Genomic DNA, 22938 nt, shown 5'->3' on the forward strand with positions numbered 1-22938 from the left:
GCACGGACAGACTGGGTGAGACCAAGGATCCATCTAGCCCAGTGTCCTCCTGTCCTGTGACCAGATAGCAAGTGTGAAAAATCAGGATGGGAGTTCAGGGTAATAGGCACCTATGTAATATAAGACAAAGCCTCAAACAGGGGGACTATAAAAGTGGGGCATCTGGGCACCCTACTGTCTTCCAACCGTGGCCAGTGCCAGGGCCCAGAAGGAATGAACAGAACAGGGGACCAAGTGACCCATCCCAACACGGGTGGGCGAGATTTTCAGCGACACGGTGAAACCCACAACCCCTTCCTCGCTGGAAGGAGACACTGTAGAAGAATCTGTCTGGCCATAGGCAGAAGGCTTCTGGCTTTGCCCCACTCGGAGTAAGACCCCCGCCCCGGAGTAAGGGGCCCCCCGCCCCCCATCTATTTGGCTTGGAATGCTGGCTCCCTGATCTCGAGTGCTGCTGTGTGCAGCCCAGGGTGTGCAAGCGGCAGGAGATGCAGGGATTGGGAAGTATCAGAGGGGGAGCCGTGTTAGTCTGAATCTGCAAAAGCGGCGAGGAGTCCTGTGGCACCTTAAAGACTAACTGAAGTGTAGGAGCATCAGCTTTCTGGGATGCAGGGACTGGGAAGATCCTCTCGGGGTTGCTCGCACAAGGCGGCCCCTGCACTCCCCCGGGTCTGAACGCGGGGGGCGGGGTGAGCGCATTGACTGGGTAGAAAATGCCCCCCCCGTCTCCCCCCATGGCGGATTGAAACCCAGGGCGGGGGGGGGGGGCTCTCTCAGCGCCCCATTGTGGGGGCTCCCTGGGCTGGGTTTTAAATGACACCGAACTGCTAGGCTGGCCTGCCGCGCTGGAAAATCAAACCGGCCAGCTTCCTCCTCGGCCAATCAGCGTGCGGTGCTGCCCAACGCCAGCCAATGAGAAAGGAGAATGCTAATGAAGTGACGTCAACCGAGAGGGGAGCCCCATTCAGGAAAAAGAGAGCCAGGAGGCGTTCCCCGTGGAACCCGGGGTAACAATTCCCGGCGCTCCCAGCCCGCGCGGCGCCGGCTCCCCAGGCCTGATGGCTCCGGAGCGCGGGGGGCGCTTGCTGCCCGCCGAGCCGCCCTGCAGCGCCGAGGGGCTGCCCCGAGCCTTCCTGCAGAGCCTGCGGACCCTCTTCGACATCCTGGACGACCGCCAGCGGGGCTACGTGCACCTGCGGGAGATCGAGTGCCGCTGGCAGGGGGCCGAGGCCCGGGAGCTGCCCCACGGCGTGCTGGAGGGGCTGCGGCAGGCGGCCCCGGCCAGCGGCTACCTCACCTTCGAGCGCTTCGTGCTGGGGCTCCGGGCCTCGCTGCTGAGCCCGGCGAACCGGAGTAAAGCGGCCCGGCCGGCCCCGCGGGCGTGCGACCCCCACGGCAAGGCGCGCCACAAGGGCGGGCCGGGCCGAGGGCCAGGGGAGCCCCGGCCGCTGGCGGAGAAGGGCAGGAGCGCGAGCGGGCTCGCCGGGAGTTCGTCCCGCAGCCTGGAGAAGATCCCGAGCCCGCCGGGAGCCCCCGCGCCCTGGGCCGAGGGGGAGCGCAGGGGAGAGAGCCAAGGCAGGAGCAGAGGTGAGAGCGGCAGGGCGGGATCAGCAACCGCGGCCCCGGGCGGGGGGCTAGAACCCAGGGCGGGCAGAGACCTCAGGAGCCATCGAGTCCAGCCCCTGCCCAAGGACCAACCCAACTCAATCAGCCCAGCCGGGACTGAAACACCCCTAGGGATGGAGATTCCCCCCCTCCCTCGGGAACCCAGCCCAGCGCTTCCCCACCCGCCTAGGGAAAGAGTTTTTCACTGGCCCCTTCCGGGGCCCCTCAGCTCTGGGGCTAGAACCGCCTCCTCTGCAGCTCCTGCTGCCGGCCCCCCCAGCCCGCTTTCCGGTAATTCCCCTCCCCTTGGCTGCTGTGCTTGGACCCCCCCCCCCCCCCATGGCTCCATCGGTGCCTGCGCTGCGCCCTGCTCTGGGCTCTCGCCTGCTGCGCCCCCAGGGCTCCTCGCTGGGAGGCTGGTCCCTTTGAAGGGAGCGATGGGAGCAGTCTTCCCACTGGCAGCAAACACAGAAGCAGGTGGCAGGATTCGGGCCCCTGGCTTGTGCTGTGGGGCGGGGGATCTGCTCCAGGGAATCCACTGAGCTTGCCTCAGCCTGCCTGCCTCTCCTGCAGGAGGGGGCCCAAGGAAGCTCCGACCTCCCCGCCTTGTCTCACTAGTGTCCTGGGACCACGCAGCCCAGGGACGCAGCGAGCAGAGCAAGGCCGGTTCAGGGCCCTTCCCAAGGGCCATTGAAGAGCACCTGCCGCCAGGCACCCGCTGCACGTCGGTTACTCTCCCCTCTGGCTGGAGCGTCCCAGTGCAGCCCCAAGGGGCTGCTGCCAGAGCCTGGCTGAGTGGATCCCTTGCCCGCACTGTGCTCCGGGGCTGTCAGACTCACGTGCTGCCCGGACCAAATCCAACACGTTAGTTGTGACTGTAAAACCCGCCAGGATCTAACTTCTCTCCCTGGCGTGACAGGGGCCGGCCCTGTGAGGGGAGTGAATTTGGGAGGTCGATGGGGGAGCGGGCAAGGTGAAGTGCTGAGGGGCATAGTGGAATCTAGCCGGGCTCCCCAGAATCCCAGAGGGGAGCGGTTCCAGTTTCTTGGGGAGTGCAGATCACTGGGTCAGTTCCCAGGCAGCCTCTCTGCTTTTCCTGAAGACTTGGGCTCAGGGTACTTCCCGCTGGGTGCCGGCGTCCTTGCAGCTGAAGCAGTGGAGCCTTTGGATGGTTTCGCATCCAAAAAAGGCTTCCCCTGGGGTGGGGAATTTTGCTGAATCTCAGCGGGTCCCACAGTCTCAACGTCTTGGTTGCTGCTGGACGGCTGTAGGGAGACAGGGTCCAAGGCCAGAGCGGGTCCGGGCCAACCCCTGCAGCTCTGGGTTCAAGCAGTGCAAACCTGTTCCTCCCACTGCTGTAAGACAACACAACATTCCCTCCTCATTAGGGATGTAAAAGTATAACCGTTTAAACGGTTAATCAATAGGCCTGGGCTTATCGTTTACTGATCATGGTTTTACGCAGGCTCCTGCCCTGCTCTTGGGAAGCCAGCTGCCACGCCATGCTGCTGGCTCTGTATCAGAGCTAACACTGTGGGGCTGCAGCAGCCAGCTCCCCGGGAGCGGGGTGACTGGTGGGAGCCAGTGTGCACCAGGAGCTGGCTTAAAAGCTGGCTTCTGGCATGCACCAGCTCCCTGGGAGCTGGCTGCCGCCCTGCGCTGCTGATGCATGTTACTGCTGAGATTTTCAGAGGTTACACAGTTATGCACTTACCCGCTTTTTTACATCCCTACTCCTTAGGGGCCTGATGCAAGGCATTGAAGTCAATGGACGTTTTCTATGGCCGTCACTGGGCTTTGAATCAGGTCCTGCAGCCTGAAGCATTTCCCTTGAGTCTTTTTATGCTTTCCCACTGCTGACCCAGGGAGCGCTCCCCGTGCCTGTTGTCACTGGTGGGTCACAATTTGAGAAGTGCCCGGTTATGACTTACAGGCCAGTCACTGTTATTGCTCCTGTGTCTAGCAACCCAGAAGTTCCTAAACTGGACTGGACTATCTGTCCCAGTGTCTTTTCCTCCAGGAGCCAGCCCCTGCTGCTTCCGAGGAGGAGAAGAGACCCTTCTGTAGGCAGTTAGGGGATACCTAACTGGAGGGGAAGTTTCCTGTATTATAGAAAAGAGGAAATCGAGGTTCAGATCAGCCACCAGTTCATTAGCGAGAGATGAGAACAGAGCAGGAGCGTAAGAGGAGAAAGTTTGTCCCAGTGCAACTTAGTTCTGCTCTGAATTCCACGTGGGCACAGCCTGGGCAAGGATGGGGCCCATTGACTGTTCTGGGGCCACGGATTGCTGTCAGTGGCTGCATTCGCCTGAGCCCTGGGCCACAGGCCAGCCCCAGGTTGTGAACTGCAGGGCAGATGCACTCAAAGGGCTTGCCCAGGGAGCGTGTGGCTGGGTGGGAGGCAGAACCCAGCTCTGCTGAGCGCTAGGCTAGTGCTTGGGCCCATAGTGCAGGCTTCATCCCTCCCGAGCTCAGAGCTCGCCTGGGATTTGCCCTTGCCGTGCTGCAGTTCCTGTCCGAGTACACAAATCCATGGGTCCAGACTTAATGCACCCAAGGGTACTGAGGGAGTTGGCAAATGTCATTGAGGAGCCTTTGGCCATTATCTTTGAAAAGTCGTGGAGATCGGGCGAAATCCCGGATGATTGGAAAAAGGCAAATGTAGTGCCCATCTTCAAAAAAGGGAAGAAGGATGATCCAGGGAACTATAGGCCGGTCAGTCTTACCTCGGTTCCTGGAAAAATCATGGAAGGGATCCTAAAGGAATCCATTTTGAGACACTTGAATGAGAGGAAAGTGATCAGGAATAGTCAGCATGGATTCACAAAGGGCAAGTCGTGCTTGACCAATCTGATTAGCTTCTATGATGAGGTAACTGGCTCAGTGGACATGGGAAAGTCAGTGGATGTTATATACCTTGACTTTAGCAAGGCTTTTGATACGGTCTCCCACAATATTCTTGCCAGCAAGTTAAGGGAATGCGGATTGGATAAATGGACGGTAAGATGGATAGAAAGATGGCTAGAAGGCCGGGCCCAGCGGGTAGTGATCAATGGCTCGATGTCAGGATGGCGGTCGGTTTCTAGTGGAGTGCCCCAAGGTTCGGTTCTAGGACCGGTTTTGTTCAATATCTTTATTAATGACCTGGATGAGGGGATGGATTGCACCCTCAGCAAGTTTGCAGATGACACTAAGCTAGGGGGAGAGGTAGATATGCTTAAGGGCAGAGATAGGGTCCAGAGTGACTTAGACAAATTGGAGGATTGGGCCACTAGAAATCTCATGAGATTCAACAAAGACAAGTGTAGAGTCCTGCACTTGGGACGGAAGAATCCCAAGCATAGTTACAGGCTGGGGACCAATCAGTTAAATAGTAGTTCTGCAGAAAAGGACCTGGGGGTTACAGTGGATGAGAAGCTAGATATGAGTCAACAGTGTGCCCTTGTAGCCAAGAAGGCTAATGGCATATTAGGTTGCATTAAGAGGAGCATTGCCAGCAGATCCAGAGATGTCATCATTCCCCTTTATTCGGCTTTGGTGAGGCCACATCTGGAGTACTGTGTCCAGTTCTGGGCCCCCCACTACAAAAAGGATGCGGACGCATTGGAGAGGGTCCAGCGGAGGGCAACCAAAATGATTAGGGGTCTGGAGCATATGACCTACGAGGAGAGGCTGAGGGACTTGGGTCTGTTTAGTCTGCAGAAGCGAAGAGTGAGGGGGGACTTGATAGCAGCCTTCAACTTCCTGAAGGGAGGTTCCAAAGAGGATGGAGAGAGGCTGTTCTCAGTAGTGACAGATGGCAGAACAAGGAGCAATGGGCTCAAGTTGTGGTGGGAGAGGTCCAGATTGGATATTAGGAAAAACTATTTTACTAGGAGGGTAGTGAAGCATTGGAATGGGTTACCTAGGGAAGTAGTGGAGTCTCCATCCCTAGAGGTGTTTAAGTCTCGGCTTGACAAAGCCCTGGCCGGGTTGATTTAGATGGGATTGGTCCTGCCTAGAGCGGAGGGCTGGACTTGACGACCTTCTGAGGTCTCTTCCAGTTCTGATTCTATGATAAGGGGATGGTTGGATGAAATAACATGATCTTGGTAACTAATTGACCATTCATTTCCAGTTGGAAATAGGTCAATGGAGGGATGATAGGAGTTGCTATAGGGAACTTTCTGGGTGTCTGGCTGGTGAGTCTTGCCCACATGCTCAGGGTTTAACTGATCGCCATATTTGGGGTCAGGAAGGAATTTTCCTCCAGGGTAGATTGGCAGAGGCCCTGGAGGTTTTTCGCCTTCCTCTGTAGCATTGGGCACAGATCACAGCTGAAGGACTCTCTGCATGTTGGGGCCTTCAAAGTATTGGAAGGCTTCAATATCTGAGACATAGGTGAGAGGATTATTCTAAGAGGGGTGGGTGAGATTCTGTGGCCTGCACTGTGCAGGGGGTCAGACTAGATGATCATAATGGTCCCTTCTGACCTTAAAGTCTATGAGTCTATGAGTCTATGAGCAGAGGCAGGAAAACGGAAACGGGACGGTTATATGGGTGGGTCTCGTTCTCACTTTATTGCACAAGCCAAACACAAACCCTCCGCGGAGAAAGAAGAAACTTCCCCCTTGGGCATTTATGGCACAACTGCCTGGTAGGGACAGCGTGAAACTACCCAGCAGCATCTGGGGCTGGGCACAAGGTACAGGGCTGCTGAGATTTTCAGGTCACACAGTTACACTTGCTGGTGGGCCCAGCCCTCCACTTTCACTGGCTCGAAACTCAGGGTCCTGCCCCTTCGGAGTAACGGGAGTGTCAGACACGTGCTGCATTGCAGCTCATGTGGGCGGAAGATCCTGATTCATGAGACCTCTGCAATGCCCAGGCCTGGCCAGGGGAGTGCCTACTGGAACGAGGCTGAAATCCCCATCTGCAGACTCATCTTGGCGCTCAGAATATATGGAGAAATCCTCCGACCCTGTGAGGCTGGGGGTCTGTTCCAGCCTGGTGCCCTCTGGGGCTGGGCATGCGTCCCAGCCTGGCGCTCAGACCCTTTGGGGCTGGGCGTGCGTCCTGGCCTGGCGCCCTCTGATCCCCTTGTGCTGGGCGTATGTTCCTGCACGGTGCCCTCTTCAAAATATGTGTCCTTCCTCCCATGAAGGAGCTGACGGGAAGCCGCCAGGACAGTCCCACGACGAGGGTAGCTCCCCGGGGACGGCAGACGCTCGGCGGCAGGAGAGACGTCACAGTGAACACCGGAGACACACCATCACCAGCGGGGTGGACTATGGCATGGTAGGGGAGCAGCTCTGTCTTGGTCACCCAGCTGCAGTTATTCCTGCCCGTGGAAGCTGCAACCACTAGGGGCTCTGTTCTCTCACATGCAGTTTGCTGCCTGGTTTATGTAATTGAAATGACAGGTTCCCAGTCTCCCTCTCGGTCCACGCTGGGGTTTCATGCTTCCGTTCATCCTATGGGACTTGGGGTTTGTGGGGTACTGGGGAGAGATTCTTCTGAAATGTGTGTTGTGTCAGTCTCTTACCAGTCATCCCGTCTCGTAACATGCGCGAAAGGAAAGCCGGGGGTGGTAGGCAGCTTGTAAACACTCTGGCTGCGTCTAGACTGGCATGATTTTGCAGAAATACTTTTAACTGAAAAGTTTTTCCATTAAAAGTATTTCCACAAAAGAGCGTCTAGATTGGCACGGATGCGTTTGTGCAAAAAGTGCTTTTGTGCAAAAGCATCCATGCCCAGTATAGACGCGCTTTTGTGCAAGAAAGCGCCGATGGCCATTTTAGCCATTGGGATTTCTTGAGCAAAAAATTAAGGTGCCTGTCTACACTGGCCCTCTTGTGCAAGTAGACTTGAGGGCCAGTGTAGACAGGGAAGAACTATTTTGTGCAAGAAAGCCCCGATTGCCATTTTAGCCATCTGGGCTTTTTTGCACAAAATAGTTCTTCCCTGTCTACACTGGCCCTCAAGTCTACTTGCGCAATCGGGGCTTTCTTGCACAAAATCGCATCTAGACTGGCCACAGATGCTTTTGCGCAAAAGCATCCGTGCCAATCTAGATGCACTTTTGCGGAAATACTTTTAACGGAAAAACTTTTCCGTTAAAAGTATTTCTGCAAAATCATGCCAGCCTAACAGTGTGATGAGATACTCAAACGGGCGCGGTTGCAGGGGGGATATCAACAAAGTGTTTTCAGTAGCTGTGTAACCAGAGAATTTTTAGCAGCTACATGTTTACATGCAGGGGAGCAGGTGGGAGCCAGTGCTTGCAATAAGCCATCTCTCCCCAAGCACTGGCTCCCGCCTGCCCCCTCCCCCTGCTGCCTCTGATACAGAGGCAGCAATGGGCAGGGAAGGCGGTACGTGTGACCATAAAGATTAATCAGTGACCCCCGGCTTATCCGTTAACCTTGTAACCGGGTACACGCTGACATCCCTAGTTTCACGGCCGTGTCTCTGCAGAGTTAAGTGTGCCTTTGACATCTGAAGCCCCATGCTCTGCTGCAGTGTTTAGAGCAGAGATTAAAGTTCTGGTGTTTGTCGTTGCAAACGTACTAGAGAATTGAATTGCAGAGACGTATGTTGCCTGTTACAGGCTCCATTGAGCTCTGTGCTGATGCAGGGATCGGTCCGGGCTTTAAACTCCAGGGGCCGGATCTGCTAATGCATTAAGTCCCCTGTGCACCTTCCAGAGATGGCAGGTGGAGAATTCTTCCTCTGCCTTCTCCTGCCCCAATCATCACCTAACCCTTGGCTCAGGGGCAAACTGCAATCTGACAAGATCACTCATCATAGGTGAGGGGGTGTGGCCCTGCTGCCTTCTCCTGCCTCCCTGCTACCCTAGTCCCCTCGGGTCCCTGTGGCTGGGTCTCAGTGGAGACCGCTTAGACTGGCTCACCCTGCCTTTCCCAGCACTGCTCTGTCCATGGTACCTAAGCTAGCAGGCAGCAAGGTCCCTCTCCCTCCAGGGCTGGAGTGAGACTGTCTGCTGCAGTCTGCCAGGAGCCCTTCTTATATGGCCTAGCCGAGCCCTGATTGGCTGACTCTAGCTCACCTCCAATTGGCTCCTGGGTCAGCCCTCTCCCAAGGCTGTTTTAACCCTTTTTTTCCTGGTGCAGGGTGGCTACACTCCCTGGCAGGTCTGACTTGCTTCAGGGCCTCGGAGCCTGGCCCCATGGCCCCAGAGCAGGGTGGAGAATCGCCCGCTGGAGAGCTGTGGTGGGCAGTAGAAGGACCTGGTGCAGACAGATGGCAAAGTGCTCGTGCGAGTTTCCGCTCCCCCGTGCAGCTCGTGAGCCAAACTCCTGCCCTGGGTGGCTGGACTCAGTCGTGGAAACAGAAGCGCCTGCCTTGGCATGTGCAGTATTGTATCCCAAGCCCTGCTGCACCGCTTCTGTCCTCTCTCGGGCGCCAGTATCCCTCCCCCTCCCTGATCTGAGTGGCGCTGGCGGGGACACGGGCGGCCGTTGTGCAGCATCGATTGTCGGCACAGCTGCTTCCGGCCACATAACACGCTCTGATTCCCGCCTGGCCCTCCCCGGGGGCGTCGCACACGACTTGGGAGCTCAGTTGCTATGTGGCAGCAGGGCTGCGACTTAACCCGCTTTGCTCAGGGTGGAGAGCTGGAGCGGGGCCGCCGTGCAGTCCTTGCAGGGGACCAAGGGGGTCTCAGGAAAGCTGTGCCCAGCGGCGCTCTGCCTCCGTTCAGCCAGACCGGACCCTCCAGCTCGCTGCTTTGGAGACGGGCAGATCGGAAGGGGGTTAGTGGAGCGCCCGTACCAGCCAACCTTTGCTAACAGGCACAGCTGGAGAGTGAGGCAGCTGGGTCGGGGCCTGGCCTGGGACTCTGCAGATCGGGTTCGATTCCTGTCTGCAGGATTGCGGGCCAGGCCCTTCCCTGGGCCTCAGTTTCCCTCGCTGGAGCATGGTGACGATGGCACCGATTGCCTGCCTGGGGCGTTCTGTCTGTCTGGGTCCTCCCCACGCCACCAGTGCCGGAAAGGCTGAGCACCTCCCTCTGAACGGGTGACTTGTGGCAGCAGCTGGGAGGGGCCCTGTGACCCTGCCAATATTTTAGTTGCTAAATGAGGCATCCCCCCTTGCACCGTCTGCCTCTGCTCTCCGCTCTCCTGATCAGCATCACGCTTGTGGTCGAGCAGGATCTGAACACAGCTCTCCTGTGGCCTGGACTAGTGCTCTAACCATTAGCCCAGCCTTCCTTAGCAGCCCTGTCTGGTGCTTTGGCTTTTACCCGGATTAGCCTACAAACACACCAGCCCCTTCCCCGACGAGTGACTCCCGGGGTGGAAGGTGCTGCACAGCAGAGCCCTCGGAGCCCACAGCCGTGCTGTGCCCATGGGCGAGTGGAGCGTGTGGGTCCCCCCGCCCCGCGTGTGCTGGCAGTGGCTGTGCCCCAGGACAGCGCGTCTCGGCTGGCTTGCTGTTCACTGAGCCCATTGATTGGCCTCGTCCCCTGTGGCTGCGCCGCGGCGGGGGCGCGCTCCGTCACTCGGGAGCAGGCCGGGTTGAGCGCTGCCCTGGCCCTGCCAGCCCCACTCGCATGGAAGGAGCCCTGCCCGCGCACTCCATGCCTCCCCCCCGCTCGCCGAGCAGAGAGGTCACCCCACCGGCGACCGGGGCGTTGTCCTGTCCCCCCGGCTCCATGGTAACGGGCAGGGCCGGGACCAGGGCAGGGCACGCGGTGCCAGGCTGCGGACACAGCTGGATGGGCGTCCTGGCGACATACAGCACCCTCTTCGTCCCGCTGAGCAGCAGCCTGGGCAGCTCCAAGGCCCTGCGGTTCTTCCTGTGGGTACGTCCGGGGCTGTCCGTCCGTCTGTGCCCGGAAAGGGGGAGGGAGGAGACCCTGCCGCTTCGGAGGGCGTGGACAGCGAGGGGTTGCGGTGGCTGCGGGCGCCTGGCAGGCTGATAAACCCGTTTGTCCCTCTGCTAACGAAGGGAAATGCTCGTGAGTGGCCTCTGGGGCTTTGGAGCCGAGTCCCTCGTGATCCGAGCTTGCTGGGCACCCGCAGCCCTTTTCAGGCCCGTCTGGGACGCGTGAGCGACCCTCAAGTGGGGTCTGAACTCGCCTTCGCCCCTCGGTGCTATTGAGATCCCTGGCTCCTGGCAGCCGTTCTGCTGGGCTTGGCAGCTCCAGGTTCGAAGGGTTGAATTGCAAGTGCCTCTTGTGTTTGCCGCAGCTGAGCCCTGAGAAGGGGGGGGGGGGGGCTTTGAGCTGGGTCTGCCGGCAGGTGTAGCCGGGGGTAGGGGATTGCGTGTCTCAGCGTGCGAGGGATGTAGCCCTTTGCAAAGGGTTTTCCTGGAATGCTGCTAATTCTTGGGCTGGACTTGCTCACTTCCTGTGGTCATTTAAACACGCACTTGCATGTACATAAGAACATCCGAGCGGCCAGGCTGGGTCAGACCAAAGGTCCATCCAGTCCAGGGTCCTGTCTGCCCACAGCAGCCCATGTCAGGTGCCCTAGCGGGAGTGAGCAGAACAAGGAATCCTCAGGTGACCGATCCCCTGTCGCCTGTTCCCAGCTTCTGACAGAGGCTAGGGACACCCTTCCTGCCCATCCTGGCTAATAGCCATTGATAGACGTATCCTCCATGAATGTATCTAGCTCATCCTGGTCTTCACAGCATCCTCTGGCAAGGAGTTCCACAGGTTGACTGTGTGTTGTGCGAAGAAATACTGCCTTCTGCTACCTATTAATTTCATTTGGTGACCCCTAGTTCTTGTGTTATGGGAACAAGTAAATAATTTTTCTTTATTCCCTTTCTCCACCCTGGTCATGATTTCATAGACCTCTGTCATATCCCCCTCAGCCTCCTCTTTTCTAAACTGAAAAGTCCCAGTCGCTTTCATCTCTCTTCGTATGGCATTTGTGTTGCATCTCTCTTGTTTGTATGAGGGCTGCTTTGGACGGCTATCGAGGCTCCTTCCCAGCACCTCCAAGTGCTTCACACTTATTATTTGCATTTGGCGAGTGCACATTGCTCCAGCTTGGCTCCAGCTCCCATTGTGTTAGGTGCTGTGCGTACATGTAGTGAGAGACAGTCATTGTCCCAAAGACCTGACCGTCTAAACAGAAAATAACAGCACTTCCCATCCGTAGAGCTCCAGGATCTTTAGGCAGGGAGATAAGTATCATTGCCCCATTTTACAAATGGGGAAACTGAGGCACAGGGAGGCAAAGGGATTTCCTAGGGTCGGAAGTCAGGTCAGTGACAGAACCAGGGACAGCCTCCCGCCCACACTTCTGAAGCCTTACGTTGCCCCCCAGGTGGTAGGTGCTCCCGCAATGAAAGCACCAAGTTCCGGTTGGCCAGGGAGAGCTGCGCTCAGTTTGGTTGATCAGGTCTCTTTGTACCCAGGCCCCTGTCTCTCGGCTCAGGGGCGTGCCCGTCTCCTGCAGACGCTGGGAAACAAGCGTCCCGTGTGCACCGTCGTTAGCCTCGAGGCGGGTGCCGCGTCTGCTCTGAAGTCGGAGGCCCCGGCAGGGTCTGCAGTCCTGCCCGCTGACAGTGGGTGGCTGAGAGCAGCGCCCTCCAAGCCCAGCGGGCAGAGCCCACCCCATGGAGACCGGCGCTTGCCGCAGCGGGGGTGGAATTTCACCCCCTCCTTGCTGCTTGGTGGCTCATCGTGTGGCTGCCGTGACCAGCGGGTTCCAGAGCAGCCTTCCCGTTGGGTTCCTCCAGCGCGTCCCACTCCAGGCGGCTTCCGTAGCCGGTGGGTAGAGGCCAGGATACGGCAGCCCTGGGCTCAGGGCCGGGGGCGGCGCCGTGGGGAAGCCGTTCGCAGGACGTCTGGAGGCGCGACTCCCATGCCGTAGGGTGGTCGAGGGGCACTAATGTCCCTGGGGCTTGTGTCTTGCAGCTGAAGCAAATGAAGGAGCTGGAGCAGGAGAAGGACTTCCTGCTGCAGGGGCTGGAGCTGGTGGAGCACGCCCGGGAATGGTACCACCAGCAAATCCAGGCCGTGCAGGAGCGCCAGAGCCGCCTGGGGAAGAACAAAACCACCCACGTGAGTGCAGGACTCGCACCAGGGACCCACGGGGCCTGGAGGGCCCTGCCGCGGGGCTGGGCAAAGGGCCGGTTGCACCCGCAGACTGGGGAGCCCCCCGGTTCTAACCACTTCCCATAAAGAACCCCTGGGCCAGGGGCCGAGCTGTCCAGCCGCCCGGGCGCTGTCTGGCTCCGCTCCGTTGCTGGCAGGGCTTGAAGGGGCGTGGCTACGTGCGGGACTTGCCCGTGTGCGGGAGCAGGGCAGCTGGCATCGGAGAGGGAGGGACGTTCAGCCGGTCACGTCTCCTGCTCCTTTCTTCCCTGTTCCGCAATGGAGCCGGGGAGCCGTCCAGCGCACCCCAGGGAGCCCTGCTTCGTCCCGCGAGGAGCTCACCCGTGGGGCTTGCTCAGTTCACCCCTTGTGCCAGCAGGGGTCACTCCATTGCCTCGGCCACATGCCTGCTGCTTCCACCCAGGCAAAGCTTTTCCCCCAAGGCAGTCGGCTGCGCACTGGGTTATTTTCTTTGGAGAAGAGTCCAAAGCTCTTAGGCCCAGCTCTGCAAAGGGATTTAGGTGCCTAACTTCATTCATTTCTGTGGGTGTTAGGAGCCTAAATAGCTCTGAGGATCTGAGCTTTAATGATCGTTAATCACCCAGATGGGAGCTAGTGAAGGGAGCACGTGTGTGACATGCAGGAAGGATTCCTCCCTCCCCACCCGCTGGCTAGGCCGTGTGCTTATCCTGCCGCTCCTCCGACGCATGCGGCATTGGCCGTGGCCTGAGGCCGCCTTCCGGAGCAAGGGCAGGGACGTGGCCAGGAGGGATGGTTTGTAAATCGAGACGAGAGGCCTTGGCCTGTGCCCGACCGGGCTCGCTGCACGTCCCACCACAGCCTAACCTTGGATCGGCCGGGGCATTTCCACCCGCCCGCCACCTTTCCAGCCAGGCGGCCCCTGGCAGACGAATCCCGTGGAGTTACGAGGAAGGCCAGAGAGCTCTTGGGCTCTCTCTGCTTGTGCCACGCAGCAGCATGGAGACCTGGAGCCTCTTTCTACCTTCTCTCCCTTGCTTCTTCCAGGACTTCTTCCCGGAGGGGAGCCAAAGCCACCTGGGCCGCCTCCTGCCCAAGCTGCAGGAGGTGAACCGCTGCCTGGCAGAGCTGCTGGGGGGGAAGGTGAGAGCGCAGTCCGGGTAGCAGCGGAGCCCCTGCTCCGGGGGCTCTCGTTTGGATCGCGCTCCAGTAGATCCACGGGAGCAGCATAGCAAGGGGGCCGCCAGACCAGACACAGAATCAATACAGCCCTGCAGGGATGTCTGGCCCCGCAGCTGAGAGCTGGGAGCAGGTATCCAGGACCTCCAGGGTTTAGAGCAGCAATTCCCCACCTGGTCTATGGGGTGCGGGGCCTGGGGGGAGGGAGGAGTGGTGCAGGAGCAGGCAGGGGATTGGGGCTCTGTGCATCCCTTGTCTGCAGGCACCACCGTCTGCTGCTCCCATTGGCTGCGATTCCCGGCCAATGGGAGTGGTGGGAGGCCAGTGCCTGTGCAGGAGCCGTTTCCTCCCTCCTGCCGGGCAGAGCCCATGGGCCCATTCCGGGCCCGGTGTGTCTGGATCGGCCCACAAGGCTTGGGGTAACCCCCTCCCCCCCCCCGGCTGTGGGTTAAGCAGTGGGCGTGCGGTGCCCTCTGCAGGCTGAGCTGAGTATTGACAGACCAGGCCCATGTGCATTTCCTGCTCAGCCAGTGTCCCGGGGGTAGGCGGGAGGAGGCAGGAGGAGGCCGGGCTGAGCTGGGGGATCTGTGCAGAGCTCAGCCCCGGCTGGGGAAGCGGAAAGCTAGGGTGGGGACAGGCTGGGGCAGGCCACCAAAGGGACATCTGAACTCCCTCTTCTTCCCAGCCTCCGAACGCCTCGTTGGCTCTGCCCCGGCAGATCCCCGCTGCTCCCACTGCGCCTCCAGCCCTGGCGGGGCAGCAAGCCATCACTATGCTGAAGGAGCAAAACCGGCTTCTCACCAAGGTGAGCGGAGGGGCCAGGGGCTTGGCACCAGGGCCCAAGGAGGCGGAGGGGAGCCAGGAGCCAGCCCCCCGTCAGGCAGAGCCGGGGGGAAGGGACCTTTAGGGGGTGGCGGGGCTGGCTGGGGGAGTGGGACCCAGGCCCAAGAGAAGAGCATGGATGAGAGGGGAACCCTGCCCAGCAGATACTCGGAGCCCCCCACCTGAGTGGTGTGGTCTTCCGGTCCCACCACATGGCACCTGGGGCCTGGATGGCTCAGGGGTTGACATTTCAGCTGGAGGCCCCTGGACTGTGCCTCGCTCGGGCAGGGCGGGGGGGCCCTGGTGCCAGCCGGCTGCTCTGCTTTCTGAAATGGGCTGGGCCAGCTGGGGAGGGGGCTCACATCCTGACCCTGAAGACAGGCTGAGGGAGGAGTGGAGACCAGCCACAAAGGGCAGCTGGGGGGACCCTGGCCCTCTTGCCAGCACAGAGTTTGCCCTGGCCCAATGGAGCTGCTGAGAGTGGAGATCCAGCCGGTGGCCGTGGTGTCTGGGCGAGGCAGGACCCTGGGAAGAGCTTGCTGCCCACCCTAACCCGGGCTCTGCTCCTCTCTCTGCAGGAGGTGACGGAGAAGAGCGAGCGGATCACCCAGCTGGAGCAGGAGAAATCCGCCCTCATCAAGCAGCTTTTTGAGGCTCGGGCCCGAAATAACCATGAAACGAGCCAGCTGGACTCCACCTTCATCTAGGCTCCCAGCTGCTCTCCCACGCCCCGGCCAGGGCTCTGGGGAAGGGACGGGCAGGGACCTGGCTGCAGAAACAGCCCCCAGCTGGCCTATCTCAGACACGAGACCTGAGCCCCCAAGGGCCCTGGGCTCACTGTGGGTTTCTAGGGGGCTGGGACTCCCTGCTCCTGGGAGGTGCCGCATCTCGTTTATGGTAGGGATGGAGGCGCTGGCAAAGCACCTGAACCCGTCCCTGTCTGGTACCAAAGCCAGCCCCAGGCCTTCCCGGCAGAGCTGCGACGCCCCCATCTGGGCGCTGGGTTGGGACCCACGGTGTCTCCGTGGCGAGGCTGCCTTGGCAACCGGCCCCAGGCACCAGGCCCGTCTGCCCGACTCCAGGCCGGGAGCACCACACTCCAAAGGTTTTCTCCCCCTGCACGTGGGGGGCTGCTCCAGCCTCAGCCCTCGCCTGCCCGGGCCGGTGCCTGCTGCTGTGTGAAGGGGGCCGTGTCCCGTCGTTGAACACTCCTGCTGGCAGCGCAGGGGCGGAGAGCTTCCGTGCGCCCAGCTCGTCCCCCACCTGCCCGACCCCGCTCTCCGGCACAGGGCTAGCTCGCGTCCGTGATGGGCCTGTCCCAGGATGCTACTTGCAGTAGCTGGTGCGGAGCCTCACGGCCCAGCAGCCCCTTTGTGGCGTGGGGAGGAGCAGGGCCATCGTCACTCATGTTTACATTCTACTGACCCAGGTCGGTTTCAGGGTTAACCCCCCTGTGCGCTGAACAGGGCAGTTCCCAGCACTGAGCCATGCTCCAGGCGGCCTGCAGCCCCGGCAGGGCTCCCTGTCTCGGTTCCACCGGTGACCGTGGGACAGGTTCCCTTGTGGCCCCTGTGGCCGGCCCGGGGGAGATGCAGGGTTCCGTTCTGCAGCCCAAGGAAGCAGCTAGCAGGCCTCCGGAGCCAGCCTCCCTCCCCCACCGAACCCCGGTTCAGACCAAGAATCCCTCCCAAGAAGCTCCGCCGGAGGGCAGGCTGCAGATGGACTGTTCCCCGCCCCACTCCCCTGCGTGGGGAAGAAACGCCTGTTTGCTGCCCTAAATGCTGCAGCCCCCCTCCCCGGGCGTGGCCCTTTCGCAGGGTGGGGGGTTCTGGATGCACAAGACACGAGTGGCAGGTGCTGCTCTGAGGCTCTGCCCCAAGTTTCTTTTCATGCTCCCGTGGCGAGGAGCGGCCCAGCATGGGGCCTCGAGCAGGCAGGGCGCTTGCTCCCCCGCGCCAGCCGCAGCGGAACTGGGAAGGTCACTTACATCCACCTGCCCTTTCCCTCGCCCCTTCCTGTCCTAGGAGGAACAGAACAGAGTGGGGGGCTGTGCTCGGAGATCAGCCGCTGGCTCTGTGCTTGCGCGCGTGGAGCCCGAGGCGGGTGTGTTCACACAACAGCTTCCCTGGGGCCCTTTGGCGGGGCTGTTTCCTCCAGCCGCCCCCTTGAGATCTGTGCCCCCAGCCCCACTCGCTTCTCCTCCCACCTGGGCTAAAGCGGCTGCCCTGCTCTGGTCCCTGAGCCGGCCCTGCCCCCCTCTGCGGCTCCGGGCAGCCCGACATCCCCGGAACGTTTACAGCCTGGCCTCTGGAGACGGCTGCCAGGCGGGTGTGTGAGGCTCGGGAGTTGCTGCCCCTCCCCGGGCCTTTTCAAATAAACAGCAAACGGAAGGGCTGGGGCTTGTGTTCTCTGCGGTGCCAGTGGGGTGACTGCTGGGGGAGCTGGCCTCAGCTTCCAGCTGTGGCCAGAGGAGGGAGCCCTGCCCTAGGGAGCTGGTGCTGCAGGGTGGGCCCTGTGCTGCAGCTGCAGGGTCAAAGCCGCTTGGCGCAGGCGAAGCCTGGAAATGGGGCCTTTGTGGGTGGGGGGCTGGCCGTGGGGTTTGCTCTCTGGTGGTGCTGCTGGAGCGAAGGGGGTGGGGCTGGCAGGGGTTGCGGGGACCCGGGCGGCAGCGGGGGGCTTGCATTGCTTGTGCCATCGGGGCGGGGGCCTGGCCAAAGGGAGACCCTGGTCACAACTTGTGCAAGACGGACGCGGGCGCAGGGCTTTGGCCCGCGGCAGCATCGAGAGCCGGCGCTCAGCCAAGGGGCGGTGCTGGGCTGCACGTCTGCCCCTCGCTGCTCTCGGGAGACCGGGGAGCAGCCGAAGTCCCCCAGCCCTTTGCCCCTGGGCGCAGTGGTGGCTTTGAGGGGCAGAAGGGGCTTTGAGAAGCTCGCACCCTAGGCCTGGTCTCCCTGAAAAGTCGAGTGCGACCTGCTGTGTTCAGGGGGTGAAACCTCCACAGCCCCAGTGGGGCCGCCAGCGCTGGGTGGGGAGGGGACGGGGATCAGCTGTGCCACGGGGGACCCCGCCAGGCCGCGCAGGCTGCTGCGCCGGTGCTGCTGTAGCTTTCAAGGGTGTGTCTAGACTACAGAGATTTTTCGAAAAAAGTGGCCTTTTTTCTAAAAATCTTTACCTGAGTCTAGACTGCTGCCGCATTCTGCCGACAGTAAATCAAAAGAACATGGCAGTTTTTTCGACCGTGGAAACCCTCGTTTTACGAGGAAGAACGCCTTGTTTCCAACGTGCTCTTCCGAGAAAAGCCGCTATGTGATGCAAACTGCTTTTTCGAAAGAGAGCGTCCAGACTGCGGCTCGCTTCTTCAAAAGCTGCTTGTGGTCTAGACGCTCTTTCGAAAGAGGCTTGCAGTCTAGACGGCGCCCAAGTGCCTACAAGCCCACGTCTCGCTGGCAGCTTGCGGCGGGGGAGCAGGCCTGCCTGCAGCCCAGAATGGAGGGGAACGTTCCCCGGGGCTGGGTTGTGGGCAGCAGCAGCATCTGAGGGACCTTCTGGGGAGGGGAAGCAAAGAACAGGCAGGGGAGTGCCGGTCCCCCGTTACCTGCTCTGCGTCGCCTCCCTGCTTGGTGCATAACATGCTCCCATTGACTGAAGTGGCATTTGCACCAACACTCCGCCCTCTCTCCACTTGGCCCCTGCGCCCTGCGCCCACCTTCACAGCAGTGGCCTCCAACACAGCCCAGGCCTGGCCAGGGTCTCCCCCAGCCGCTCCGGGGAATTTTCTTCCCCCCTGGAGTTCTCCTGGCAGCTATATGACTAGCAGCGAGGCAGGGGCTGCCCTGGGTTTGGGCTAAATGCAGGACAATGTAGCACTTTAAAGACTAACAAGATGGTTTATTAGATGATGAGCTTTCGTGGGCCAGATCCACTTCCTCAGATCAAATAGTGGAAGAAAATTGTCACAACCATATATACCAAAGGATACAATTAAAAAAAATGAACAAATATGAAAAGGACAAATCACATTGCAGAACAGAAGGGGGATGCGGGGGGGTGGGAAGGGGGAGGAAGGAAGGTAAGTGTCTGTGAATTGCTGATATTAAAGGTAGGGAGAGTGGGATGTTTGTGAGTTAATGGTATTACAGGTGATAATTGGGGAAACTGTCTTGGTAATGGGTGAGAAAGTTCAAAGACTTGTTAAGTCCTTGTTGGCAAGTGTCGAATTTTAACATGAATGACAGTTCAGAGGATTCCCTTTCAAGTGCAGATGTAAAAGGTCTTTGTAGCAGAATGCAGGTGGTTAAGTCAGTGAGAGAGTGTCCTTTCTGGTTAAAGTGGCAAGAAACTGTTTTCTCTTTGTGATCTTGTCTGATATCTGTTTTGTGGGCATTAATCCTTTGGCGAAGTGTCTGAGATGTTTGTCCAATGTACATAGCAGACGGACACTTTCGGCACATGATAGCGTAGATTATATTTCTGGATGCGCAGGAATATGTGTTCTTGATCTTATAACTCACTTGGTTAGGTCCAATAATGGTATCAGCAGAATGAATATGTGGACAAAGCTGGCAACGGGGTTTGTTGCAAGGGAAGGTACCAGGGTTGGTATTAGTGTGGTATGTCCTGTGTTTGGGCTGTGAGCCTGGCAGCTGGGTTCACTTCCTTCAGCCTCACTCGAAAGCCCCTGGCACTAAAGGGGGGGGGGGGCTGGGAGTGTAGAAGTGACTTGATCAAGGAAGCGCTGTTGCTACTAACAGACCTAGCACAGCTGGGGATGCTTTCAGCATTAGCTTGGAGCCCAGTGCATCCTGGGAAACCATGGACAGAAAGGGTGAACAAGCAAGGTAAGAAGTGGAACAAACGACAGAAATATCCGCGAGCAAACGTTTGAAAAAAATCACTGACAGTACAAACCGTACAGAAAAACCTGTTAAACCCACCAGAATCGGCTCAATGAAAGTTGTTTGACTGGTGCCCTAGAGCTGCAGATGCCTGCGTGCTTCAGGGCCTGCTCAGGGCCGCCGACGGGCTTTCCTTCAGTGAACTAACTGGTCACAGTGGTTTAAACAAAAAGCCTTTTCCAAGTAAAAAGCCGTGGAGATGGAGCCCGTGTGCTCACTAAGGTGGAAGAAACACCAGATCCCCTTTCGTGTGCCTAGGAAGGCCATGCCCAGGGAAGAGAAGAGCTTTCTAAGGAATTCAACCATTTTAAGGTAAGAAAAATCCCATTGTTGTTGATAAAATACCAGGGTGGGGAGAGAAAGGGGCAGGTCTTTGTTACACTCCCCAGGAGACATGGCAGAGAGAGGAAATAAACTGTTAAGTGCTGAGAATTACAATTGGTGGCAGCTGTTGCCATAGAAAAGAGAAAAAATAAAGGCAAAGCAAGAGTCAGGGAGCAGAGTTATGGGATGAGAGGGCAGAGAAGGTGCAGAGGCTGATGTGATGGTCTTTGTCGTGTTATAATAAACATCAGTACTTTTGGAACAGAACTTCTCTGGGTCCTGCTGGACCTGGCTGGATGGCCTGGCGGTTGTGCTGCAAACTCTGTCTCAGCTGGTTCCCTGCATGTACTGGCTCCCGCCTGCTCATCCTCCCACCACTTCTGATAGAGAGGCAGCGGTGCTGGGGGGAATCTTGCGTGTAAGTGTGAAGGTTAACCGTTTAACCGTATCCACTAGCCCATGCTGCGATCAAAGTCAGTTACTAAGCCAAAATAAACAACACCAGCTAACCCTAATCCACTAAGAAACGTGTTTTCTGCAAATTCTTCCCCTAACCGCTGTGCTGATCATCTCTCTTTGACAAGCTAGGCAGGCTCCTGGCTTGGGCACAGTGTTTCTGCCTGTTCAGTCTTAGATGTATCCAGCAGGCATCTTGGGTGGCCACTCACTATTGTTTGGTTTCTCGCTTTCGCTTCTCTTTTGCCCGAGGCTGGAATTCTTTGTGCGCCGTTCAGAGTTTTCTTGCCTTAAGTGGAAAAGTGCCAGGTCCAGAATGGGCTCCAGTATGAGGTGTCCTGGCCACCTGCCTTTCTAGGACCAACCACAGTTTGGGCTCCCAAGACAAACCCATGTACAGATCGTTGTCTTGAGCACTGGGCCATTCTGCCTCCGGAGTATTGGGCACGGGCCTCCTTAGCCCATGTGGAACTGTAAAGAGATCCACCCTTCGAAACTCTAACTTCACATACATGAGCGGCACGTGCGCAGGACTAGGTTGGACACAGCCCGCAGATTGTGCAATGGCGGGTCACAGGCTGGACTTTGCCAACATTGCATTATGCACATGCAGAGCCACAAGCCAAATTTAATAAATCATGGGGGAGGGGAGACTCATGACATGCCATGAATCCCAGCCTAGTATGCATAAAGCTGCTGCTGCCCTGTTAAATTAACCTTAGCTGAGGATATTGAAGCCAGATGTTCCTTCCACAAGGGAGCCCTGGGGTGATGCAGGGGGCCGGATGTACCGGAATGCCAGATTCATTTGCAGCTGGGGACATTCACGTATCTCTCCCATTACCTAAAGATCTAGCTATTCTTGGTTCATCTCCATGCTCCACCCCACCTCCATAGGGAGCAGATCTCAGGAACTCGACTGTGGATTGGCCTTTCCTCTGCCCTTACTTTGCAATGGAGGGGAAGGGGATTCCCATGAACTTGTCTGGGGAAGGATGGTCTAGCGCAGGGCTACTCAGCACGTGGCCACATGCAGCCCACAGCCCGTTAGTTTGCAGCCCGTGGTGCGGTTTGGCTCAGCATGCGGCCCACGGGCGGGAGCCAAAGCAACAATGTAGCCAATAGAACGGTCTTCTGCTGAGATGCGTTTTAGCATTTCAATTCCTGGCTGCCACTGCTCATTACAAGCGCTGTCATATTGGCGGAAATCGGGTAAATGTTTCATTTTATTGATATCAGCAGAACCGACTTAAATGGGGCCAGTGTGTTCTGCAGTCTTGCCTTAATCTTTGTATTCATGCCCGTCAGTGTGAGATAATCTATTTGCATATATTTGCATGTCTATGCAACCTCGCTCAAGTTGCGGCCCTTGGCATGTGCTGAGAGTATCATTGTGCCCCCTGGGGCTTCTGAAGCTGAGTAGCCCTGCTCTAGTGGTTCAGGGGCTAAGCTGGGTGTCTGTGTCCTGGTTCTAGGGGCACTCACCTGGGCTGTGATAGACCCAGTTCAGGTCCCTGCTCCAATCAACAACCACTTACCCCATGTGGAGCTGCTCCAGGAGGGGCGGATGGGCTGGGAGCAAGGGCACTCGCATGGGGGAGAGAGACCTGGAGGTCAGGTCCCTGCTGCACATGGGGCAGCATGTGGGCTCCCCTATCCCAAGTGCTCTGACCCCATGGCTATTGGCTGTACTTTGTGAGTCTTGTCCTTAAGCCCCCTCCCTTTGTATTTCACTCCTCCTGTGGGAAGGGGCTCCCTGCTGGCTTCTGAAGACCCCGCTGGGTACAGCTACTCTGCGGCGGGGTGTGGGGTATGCGAGGCTGGCAGATCAGGTGCAGCTCACTCCCAGGCCCCAGCCGAACACAGACACATCCGTGGCTGGACACCTGGCCGGCTCACCTGCGTGTCAGCATGATTAAAACACGCGGTGACGGGACACCACCGGGTCTGATGACACTGGGTGTTTGGGTAACCAAAGCCAGACAGAATTTCTGAACACAACTGCCTCCACATCAGACACGCTAACACTGATCTCGGGGGAGGGGGGATCAGCCTCCTCAAGCTTCATCAAAATGGGCTTATGACTATGAACGTGCATAACTCAAAGATGCTTTTAGGCAAAATGCATCATGTAACGTGTAAGAACATAAGAGCGGCCAGGCTGGGTCAGACCAACGGTCCATCCAGCCCAGCGTCCGGTCTGCCCACAGTGGCCAGCGCCAGGTGCCCCAGAGGGAGGGATCACAACAGGGAATCCTCACGTGATCCTTCCCCTGTCCCCATTTCCAGACAAACAGAGGCCAGGTTTGTCCCTACCCCTCCTGGCTAATAGCCATTGATGGCCCTAACCTCCGTGACTCTATCTAGCCCTTCTTTGAACCCTGCTAAAGTCCTGGCCTTCACCACATCCTCTGGCGAGGATCATTTCTCAAGTTACAATCTGCCAAAAGCGTACGTCCTATTTTCGTCTGTGAAGTTAGAAACATGAAGCGTGGATTTGTTTATCGTTGGAGATGTGCTAACGAGGCCAGGACTGATACTCCAGAAACGTAATGACCTGGTGCTCAAGGAAACAATCTCTAAATGGTTTTGCTTTTCCTGTAAGTCTGGATTCTGGGTGGT

At 58.3% G+C, this 22938-nt stretch overlaps 1 protein-coding gene across 1 annotated transcript; it reads left to right on the top strand.

Moving 5' to 3' along the window:
- The first annotated feature begins 1031 nt into the window (after window positions 1–1031).
- Window positions 1032–17031, top strand: SAPCD2 (suppressor APC domain containing 2). The gene is made up of 6 exons (XM_075905442.2): window positions 1032–1587; window positions 6749–6882; window positions 12482–12628; window positions 13688–13783; window positions 14505–14624; window positions 15220–17031. The coding sequence occupies exons 1-6, from the start codon at window positions 1059–1061 to the stop codon at window positions 15346–15348; spliced, it is 1155 nt and encodes a 384-aa protein (XP_075761557.2). The 5' UTR covers window positions 1032–1058; the 3' UTR covers window positions 15349–17031.
- The last annotated feature ends 5907 nt before the right edge of the window (window positions 17032–22938 follow it).

The sequence above is a fragment of the Pelodiscus sinensis genome, chromosome 23 (genome assembly GCF_052426305.1).
Source record: "Pelodiscus sinensis isolate ZL-2025 chromosome 23, ASM5242630v1, whole genome shotgun sequence".
Taxonomy (NCBI): domain Eukaryota; kingdom Metazoa; phylum Chordata; order Testudines; family Trionychidae; genus Pelodiscus; species Pelodiscus sinensis.